Source organism: Gavialis gangeticus, unplaced genomic scaffold (genome assembly GCF_001723915.1).
Source record: "Gavialis gangeticus isolate Ggan-Ray unplaced genomic scaffold, GavGan_comp1, whole genome shotgun sequence".
Taxonomy (NCBI): domain Eukaryota; kingdom Metazoa; phylum Chordata; order Crocodylia; family Gavialidae; genus Gavialis; species Gavialis gangeticus.
In genome coordinates, this window is record NW_017729022.1 from 27,634,300 (window position 1) to 27,643,992 (window position 9,693).

The 9,693-nt window shown below is 41.4% G+C and overlaps 1 protein-coding gene across 3 annotated transcripts in view; it reads left to right on the top strand.

The window, feature by feature from the left end:
• KCNMB4 (potassium calcium-activated channel subfamily M regulatory beta subunit 4) overlaps window positions 1-5,987 on the top strand; it is a 40,594-nt gene extending 34,607 nt beyond the window's left edge. Inside the window, exon 3 of one of the 3 annotated variants that reach the window (XM_019514726.1) lies at window positions 4,275-5,530. In XM_019514726.1, the coding sequence (XP_019370271.1) occupies window positions 4,275-4,332 (58 nt within the window). In that variant the 3' untranslated portion in view covers window positions 4,333-5,530. Of the gene's footprint in view, window positions 1-4,274 lie in introns of all 3 variants that reach the window. The other 2 variants (XM_019514727.1, XM_019514725.1) reach the window with 2 other exon arrangements.
• The last annotated feature ends 3,706 nt before the right edge of the window (window positions 5,988-9,693 follow it).

A 9,693-nucleotide genomic window follows, 5' to 3' on the forward strand; every position in this document is an offset into this window, starting at 1 on the left:
CCCCCACACACACACACTGCTTCCCTCCCCCTCCCCTTCCACCACACCAGACTTACGAGCTGCATGCAGCTGTATCAGAAATTAGATTGGTATTGGTCATTTTTCCTCCTTAAATATTGGCTATCGGTATCAGCCCCCAAAATCTATTGGTGCACCCCTAGTGCTTTCCAGTCCACTGATGTTTCATTTGGCAGTTTTCCTTCTCCAGCTTCATTCTGTTTTGTCCAGATGGTGCTTTTACCACACCAGATGCTTGCCATCCTGGTTGCCCTTCCTGGATGGTGCCTTGTCTGTTCCCTTGGTATCTGTGAATGCTATCATGGTTTTCTTCATACTCCTTAGCTCTGTCCCATTGTTAAATATCAGTTTGCTTCTCTCCACTGGCAGTTATGTCCATTCCTTTCCTGGGTCCATGATTCTGGGAGTAGGGTTACCGTATGTCCTGTTTTCCCAGACATGTCCTCTTTTTGAGTCCTATCACCATCCAGGTGGTTTTTCCAAATCTGAGCAAATGTCCAGGTTTTTGCTTTGCTCCACTGGTGGGAGCAGGGGGAGGAGTGACTGTATGCAGGGAGCTTCAGGCAGGTGTGTCTGCACTCACCCCAGGAGCTGCAGGCAGGTAAGTCTGGGTTGGAGGGTGGGGCTGGGGCTGCAGAAGGGAAGTGGTGGCAGGAGAGTTGCCTGTCTTCTCCAGCAGGGGAAGGAGGCAGGGCTACTTTGGATGCCTGTGGCTGAGCTGCCAGCACAGGGGCTGGTGCCCATGCTTATAGGAGTGGAGTGGCCAGGAGATGTTGTGGGACGGGAGGGTGTGGGGTGGGCCATGACCAGGCCTCCTTGCTCAGGCTGGCGGGGGGGTGGGGGCACAAGCCTCCCCTCCTCTTCCCTCTAGCCCACACCAGGGCCAGACTCACTTTAAGCCACTGTGATCCAGCCTGGTTGGGACGGGGGCAGCTGGGGCCCCTCCAGCAGGGCTGGGGAGAGCAGGGTGCTGTGGGTTGGGAGTGAGGGTCACTGGCAGGGCTGGGGGGCAGCAGTGGTTTGCAAATCAGGAGTGAGGGGAACCAGCATGGCCCAGGAGGGCAGGGTACTCTGGTTTGGGAGGGAGGGGCACTGGTGGGGCTGGGGTCTGTGGGTCAGGACTGAGGGACAACATCAGAGCTTGGTGGGGGCTGTGGCTTGGGAGTGAGGGGCAACAGAATGGGCAGTCCCCTGCCATATCATTGCCCCCACCCCGGTCATATTCCACCCCTTCACCCCTGTTGAAAATATGGTAACCCCATAAGCAGTCTTCCCTCTATCTGGTTACTGACTTCCAAATGTCTCCCTTTTCCACTGCTGCTCAGCCTGTGCTTACTGTCCCATTGACATACTGCCTCTTTCAGCTACTCTTTGCTATGATTTTATACTGTAATTGCAATTTTGTTCCCTGGTTTGGTTTGCTCTAGGAGCTGCTAGTCCTTGCAATTTTAATTCTTATTTTTTTCTCCTCTTCTAAGTCTTATGCTAGAAAGAAAGTCACCAACTGGCTTTTTCTTTCATTCTCCCCTCCCAAGCATCAAAGTATATGAATGTCTCTACAACTTTATGGGGGTGCAGGTTGTAGCTGTGTTGGTCTAAGGACATAGGCAGACAAGGTTCTTTGGGTAAATGTGATATCTTTTATTAGACCAACTCAGATAGTTGGAATATTTTTTCTTAGCAAGCTTTTGGGTTTAAAAACCCTTCATTAAGCCGAAGAAGCATCACACATCAACTGCAGATGCTTCCTCAGCCAGGAGTTGAGACTTTCTGTGCTAACATGGTTTGTTTGAAGAGTAAGAGACAAGCTAACTCTGATTTGTTACCTATATTTTTTACCTAGTACACAGAACAATGCTACACTAATAATGTATATTTAAAAATAGGACTAGATTAAATACTACAATAGCTGAGGCTTTCATCAAGCATTTCAATCCCAAATATCTGTGCAAGCCTTTGGCTCTTTTCCAGTCAAAGGAAAACTTCCTTTAAAGGATCGGGGCTAAGAGTAGAAATTAATTGTATAAGGAATGTTCCAATTCATCACTGCAATGATCTATACAGGTGCTGTCCAAATTCTTTAGGGCATACTATTGAAAGGAAGTCTGCCTCTAATTGCACCTTAGTGCCCTAACTGAATTCAGTTTTCTAGGTTTTTTTGCTTCCTACTTTATTTTATTATTCCTTGATTAGCACACTCTTTAAAAAATACTTCAAGACTTTAGTTTTTTTTCTGTAAGTTTAGAGCCAAAATTAGTGGGTCGTCTTTATAACAGTGTGTTGTCAAATTTCACTCCGGTAGTCAAATGTTAAAGGTACAATAAATGGAGTAGAAACAATATTGTATTTTCTGTGAAAGCGTGATGACATTTGTGGGTTTGTATGCACAGAATGAATTAAATCAATTTACTGCCCCAGTATGAACTAGAAATATGCCAGTAAACTACACTTCACTTGTTGTGCTGTTGACTATCTGGTTCTTTTGTTGTTTTAAATTTTTGTATTGCAGTTGTTCCCAGAGGCCAGAATGAGGCTCTCATTATTCTAAGCATTGTACAGATACATACAGGGGCCAGTCCCTGCCCTCAGGAACTGATTCTACCAAGCTAATTCACTGAACTAATTATATCGGAGTGATTTCATCAGATTTGTACATAGAATGTAAACCTTGCCTGTCAAATTAGGGCATTGATTGTGTGTAGCCTGGTATTCTGTTTTCAGCCAGGACTTTTCAGGAAAGAAAAAAATGCCATAATGCATTTAATAAATTCTGTGGTGACCTTAGGTAAGGCAAAGAGAAAAGAGGCTTTATTTGTCTCTCCAAATTTTGAAGGACAAAATTTGTTTCGTCTTATAATAATGAGACAATATAATTGAACTACAGAGGATCGTGGTGTTATAACTGGACCTGAATCTTTTTCTCACCACTTTGCTTCCAAAGGGCCGTTCTTCTGATTTTTACTGGGGAGAGGAGAATCATAGTAGTTGTATTTAACTCTCAAGGTTTAGCAATACCAGTTGATACAAGTTTTGAAGTTTGAAAACGTTCTGTTCCCTCTTTTTATAGTTTTTATTTATATGTACTTAAGTGTTTCCTGGGTCTAATGGGGATGTTCTGGGAAAGAAGCAGAAATATCCAAATACAATGAGACTGATTTAACATTATTACCATTCCAAATGGGAGCAGAGAGCCAGCTGTAAGAGAACTTTTTTTGTAAGATTTCCAGATTGAGTTTTCAGACATGGGAGGTTCAGATAAACATCTGATCTTTGGGCATTTATCCAAACTGAATTTCTAGTCCTGTGGAGAACTCTGCCCACTTTAAAAACTAACCAGTTACAGACCTGAATAACAGCATGACTTGCTTTACTAGTGCAGTGGAGTCGGTGGTCTCAGTCAAGGGTAAAATTTTCACAAGTGCCTAAGTCCCAGTGACTTTTGATGGCTTGAAATACGTGTACATTTTGATAGATTAGGCATGTTTGCAGATTTCACACTTGGTTTCCCATGTATGTTTTGCTTCCATTGCCAAACCACAGTCTGGCATCACTCGGGACTTGAGACATGAAGAAGCTTTGTACTAGATGTGCATAGCAGTATGAGCATGAGATGAAGCCCTTGTCTACTTCAAAAATATGCCTCAATTCTTCCCACCTGAGTGGGGTTACAGGCCCCTTGGAGGACAGGTTTAGGATTAAAAATGACCTTGATAAATTGGAAAACTGGTCTGCAACATATGGGATGCAGTTCAGTAAGAATAAGTGTAGTAAGCAAAATATTATACTTGGGAAGGAACAATCTGATGCACAAATGCTAAATGAACAATGACTACAGTAAAAGCTGTGTTAACTGGCATTTTACTAACTGGAATACTCTTACTAACCAGAATTTCCAATATCCCCCAATACAAATCCTCATTTTAGCAACCAGAAACTTTGCCAAGTCTATCTGGCATTCACATCCAGTATTTCTGTTGTTTACATTAGTTAGTGATGCTGCCAATAGTCTGCGGGGGGAGGGGAAAGGGATCTGCGCAGGGCAGGGTGGACTGCCACTGCGGCCTGGGGATGGTATAACTCTCAGATAACCGGAATTTTTAGATAGCCAGCACCCCACTTATGCCAAAGATTTTACTGTGTATAGGCTGCTGTACTGCAGTAAAGGACCTGGGGTTTATAGTGCACTGCAAGCTGAATATAACTCAGCAATGTAATGTCGTTGTAAAAAATGTTAACAGCATACTGGTATGTATTAGCAGGAATGTTGGACGCGAGTCACAGAACTGTTTCCTCCATTCTGTTCTGCACTGCTGAGATCCCAACTGTGTCTAGTTTGGGCACCACAGTTTAAGAAGAATATGGACAACCTTGAAAGAGTCCAGAGGAGAACAACAGACGTGATCAGTGGCTTAGGAAACATAAGAAAAAGGCTGAAAGAATGTGGATTATTTTGCCTAGAAAAGAGAAAAGTGAATGGAGATGCAGTAAGTCTTCAGATGTGAAAAGGCTAGTCAACAAAGAAGGAGGCGATCAGTTGTTTTCTATGGCCCCTGAGAATGTCACAATTTAAGCCTACTTTTCTTGAGTAAAGTTAATATGAAGAACTTCTGATTGAGGGTGATTAAACACTGGAATCTAGAGGTGCTGTGGAATCTCCACCATTGGAAATGTTTGAATGCAAATTATACAAACATCTGTCTGGGATGGTTTAGATAGAAGATGATCCATTTTGAATACGGGGTTGGACGAGAGAACCTCTCAAGGTCCTTTCCATTCCTGTTTTTGTATGATTCTGTCATTGCTCATCATGCACAGATGTCTAGTGCAGACAAAGCAGGAAGGATGGAGGTGTTGGTGAAAAAAGTGGTACTTTACACAGACCCTGCCAACACCATGTGCCTGTTACCTGTTGTCCGTGTCCAGCATTTATAATTCTCTCCATAGCTTCCCTGTGCAGTGGGATTGCAGATAAGAACTACGATGGAAGTTTTAATTACATTTTACTGTAATGATTTGACACAGATATCTTGGAGTACTGGAACATTGTATTACATTTTCATTTTACTGATGTTAAATCCTCCCCTGATTTTACACAGTACTATCTTTCACAGTCTGATGTGATTACTAGTTCTCCTAGAAAGCCTAAAATCCCAAATCATTTTTATCTGAATGAATGTTTGTCCGTAAGACACTGCAGGCAAAATACCCGGGTGGCCTGCTATGAATTTTGATGATATATTTGCAAATTAAAGTGATGAATGAAATGGAATGATCCACTTAATCATTTTCTAACAGTGTTGAAAATAAAATGTCATTATTGTAATCATGTCAGATGCCTTCCACTGATGATGAATTAATGCTGGTTTGTTTGGTGTGTATATTTTTTCCCTCTCCCCATCCTCCCTGCCTTCTTTACAGACCAGAAGATGTTCTGCTTAGGCGCACCCATGATGAGATGGTCCTCTTGCACTGCTTCCTCTGGCCTTTGGTAACTTTCCTCGTAGGAGTCCTAATTGTGGTCCTGACCATCTGTGCAAAGAGCTTAGCCATTAAAGCAGAGGCAATAAAGAAGAGAAAATGCTTGTAAATGCCAAGGTTGTTCAAGGAAAAGAAAAAGCCATGGGAAAGTGCAAAACCTGACACACCTGTGCTTCTCTGGTGCGCTCTGACATGCCCATTTACAGTGTCTTATCAGCTATTGGAGTTGCTGGTACCTGAGGATTATTCTTGGGAGACTGCTCTGTGAAATGTCAACTAATTGCTGCTTCTGCTGTGACAATAAACAAGTATATTCTACCAAAAGATCCTAAACTGCACCAAATATGCTGTACTGTATTTGACTAAACTTGAACAATGGCTAATTTATCCAGGTCCTAGTTGTATAGAGACAACTTCAGAAAACCCAAAAAGTGGTTAATTTCATCTTTGCAAAATTATCTTTATTATTATTTAGTATTAAATATTTACTTTTTAATTTACTTTGTCATAGAATGTATTTCTGAAATATTAAAAAATGGTGATTTCATTTTTTACATTTGTGGTTTTTTTAATTTAAAGCACAAAAATAATATTTTGCCAGTTTAGTTTTCTTCACTGCCTAGATGCATTTTGTTTTGAAATTCAAATTTTAACTTGTGCCTTAAAACAATTCTTCATTCATAATCTGCTATTTATCTTAAAAATATTAAAATCTCTCAAGACCACTTCTCTTGCAATTGGTAAACAAAACTGGACTTCTACTTGGAAAGTAGTATAGTGCTGAATATGGTCTTATCGACACAATGGCATTCAGTCCCTGGCAATTTCATAGCACTCAAGTTGTTTTATTGACACATGCATTCTCAGCTTCAAGAAGAGGTGATATGAACTGAAGTGCTTTTACTGAAATATAATTTCATAATAGAGCGTCCATTAACGTGCCATCTGACACTTCTAGTTACTTGAGTAAATTAGAAATCCCGGTCATCCATAGAGTCACTCTACATCACTTTGTTCAAGTGATGGTTGAAAGAGTAAGATATCAGCTTTTTCAGACTCTTTGTGCAGATAACTAGACTACCATTATCACCACCACTTTATCACTGAGAACAACGCTAAAAATCTCTGAAAATGGTACTCTTCAAGATACAAAATAAGATGTATTGATTATTAAATAAGTCACTATCTACTTCCATAACCATAGTCTGCCTTTCCCAACTTCCATCATCCTAAATAAGGATTGTTTATCCTGGTTGGGTTACAGATTACATGTAGGAGGCTACCGTAGAGAGAAATACCTTTGTTCAAAGCAAAGGTTTCTTTACCATTGCCAAGTGTTTTATTGATAAGCTCCCACTTTTGTTCTGATGAATATCATATAATACATCTGTATTTAAATATCCAATAGCAATTTTGCAGTTTTTAGCCACCCTCTTTCATATTTTTACATCTCTGACATTCCCATTTTGCATCTCTGACTGATTGATAGGTAAGTATCTAATGTATTGCTTCCCAGCTCTTTTGACAAATAGCGAAAGTACTTCTACAATGTAAAAAAAGTCAAATTTGAGTTTAAATGCTAAGAAATATATCAGGGTAAAAGTTGCATACATTGTCTGCTATCCATTCTAGAAGGTATAGGTCCAATAGTTCCCAAATATTCAAATGCTTTCATAGTGTATTCTGTTTTGGAAGCTACCATGAAATAGTGAAAGTGTGCTCTAATGCAAAGGCATAAGGCTCATATTTTGGGGAATGGAGACTATTCCTATCCTTTCCACTGACCTACAGCATGACTTCTGGAAAGTCACTTAGACTCAGATCCCCTAAGGTATTTTGGCATCCATCATTTCAATGGACTTTAGAAACTCTTAAATACAACTGCCAATGTGGGTCTTAAATCTTTGTGCTTTACTTTTCCTGTCCATAAGACAGGGGTTCCTGATACATGTTAACTTAATGGTGCAATTGGATATGATCCAAGAGCCTAACAATCATGCCTCCTGCCATGTCACACGTGCATAGAGGAACATGCAGTTTTTGGATGGGGGATCAGATCCAAATCAAACTATTACTGCTTGACAGTGCAGGGGGATCCCAGCTGCACATATGGTTTTCTGACATCTCAGCACAGGGAGACCCTGGGATCAGGGAGCCTCTCCCTGAACCTTGGGCTCTGGTGCACTGGACCTTAAAAAGTATGGGTTACACACAAACTTTTCTGACACCCAGGTGCACAAGGCTCCAGACTGGCCTCGGTGTGATCCTAGGCTGAGACCTATAGTCAGCTGATTGTCAGGACTGCCCCAGTTCATGCTGGGATGTGGGCAACCAGCTTTCAACTTGCCAGTACAGGGAAAGCCTGAGGTTATGATTGTCGGTATCAGGCCTGGGATAGCACTGGAGACAGTTCAAGACAGGTGGAGTCCCAGAGCTGGAACTGACAATTAGCTGATTGAGACTCTGGTGCGGTACCAGGGCTAGGACTGGCAATCAGTAGATTGAGGGTCCCAGCTCTGGGACCACAGTGGGGCTGGTTCCAGCTGTGTACTGAGATTTCAGAAAACCTTGTATGCAGTCCATCTGCTGGTTTTTTAAGGTCCTGGCATGCTGGAGCCCTTGGCTTGGGGCAAGTTTCTGTGAGATGGTCCCTGGGCACCGTGGATGTCAGAAAACTGCTTGTGTGGTCAGACTGCATACGTTGGGGTGGGGGGTGGGTTTATTTTTTTTAAAGGTCCCAGTGTGCAGTGATCCAGGGATTAAGGGACTTCTCCCCAGTCCCAGGCTCCCCATGGCTGGGATGTGTTAAGTGTCTTGCTCTGCATCTCCCGGTGAGCTGAGGGGAAGGCAGTCAACTTTCCAGGTTGCAGGGAGACCAGGTTGTGGCTCCCTCAACCCAGCACTCTGACTCACTTGATGAGTTTCTATCAACTCGGCACCCTGAAAATAGGCTGCATGGCTGGGACCCTGCCACACATTCAACTTAAATTGTGATGGAAACCAGCCACAAAAATATACACATTTTATGTAATATGTTGTGGCTGGTTTCCCATTTTGTCATACCATTAATTCCCTGGGTTACTATTTAAAACCTGATTCAACAACTTAATCGTGACATAAGTGTCACATCTGCAAGGGGTCAGGGTGAATAGTATTTATGCATACTAATAAAGCACTTGAAAAACTATGTGAAAAGTGCTACATAAATGGCATAAAGATAATTTTCTCTTTAAAAGTGTGCCTTTTTTATGCTCTGTTAAGCAGAGTTTGGCTGAATCTGGGGAACACAATATCTGGGAAAATTTGCCATTGTGAATGACAGGAGTGATTTTTTTTTTTTTCTCTTTTTTCCCCCCTCAAGCTGCCTAAGTACATTTGGTGCCTTTGAAAAATAGTGTCCTGATGGTCAGCAAAGGATACGTGCCTTTATTTGGTTACAGCCTCTCCATCCCAAATCCTCTATTTCATGCACGGCAATTCTGTTACCTTAGCAACAAACTGAAACATTTCTTGTTGCCACCTTTGGGCAATTCTGCCTTCCCGGTGAAATACTGACAAGTTCGCCTCATCTATTTTTGCCATTGATAACTCCCTTCCAGAATTGGAATTAACCTTTAATCACAGTACAGAAAAATGTCTTTGTTTTTTCCCCAGAAAGGAATCAGAAAACCGTGATGACATAGATTCACCCAGAGTTTTTAGGCAGCAGTTTCATTCTCATAAATCCAGATTAACTAAATCCTCTCATCCTTGCTTTAAAACCTCTTGCATCTGAACTGTGCAGCTGATTCTTTGAGCAAAGGTAAGGAGTGAGTTGAGTTCATGGAGTCAAACTTAGGTTGATTAGTCATGATATCTTTAAATCTGCTACAGTTGTCATATGTGGAAGCCACTGTAAGTAAATCACTGCTCTTAAGGTGACATTAAATGATCTTTCTCCTTGCAGAGATCTTGTACATAAGTAAAAAATGAAAATGTAATCAGAATGCAAAGAAAGACGGTAGATATCACACTAACACTGTGTGTCAGGTGATACAGAGAAGGAAAAATACTAAAATTTGTTCTTCTATCATAGCTTGTTCTTTGGCAACTCAGAATTTTCTCTACATTTGATAACTGAACCTTTGGAAGTTCCTTCCATAAACTCATTTTATTGATTTTTTTTTCCCTTCATGAGTTTTGTATATTTCCCAGTTT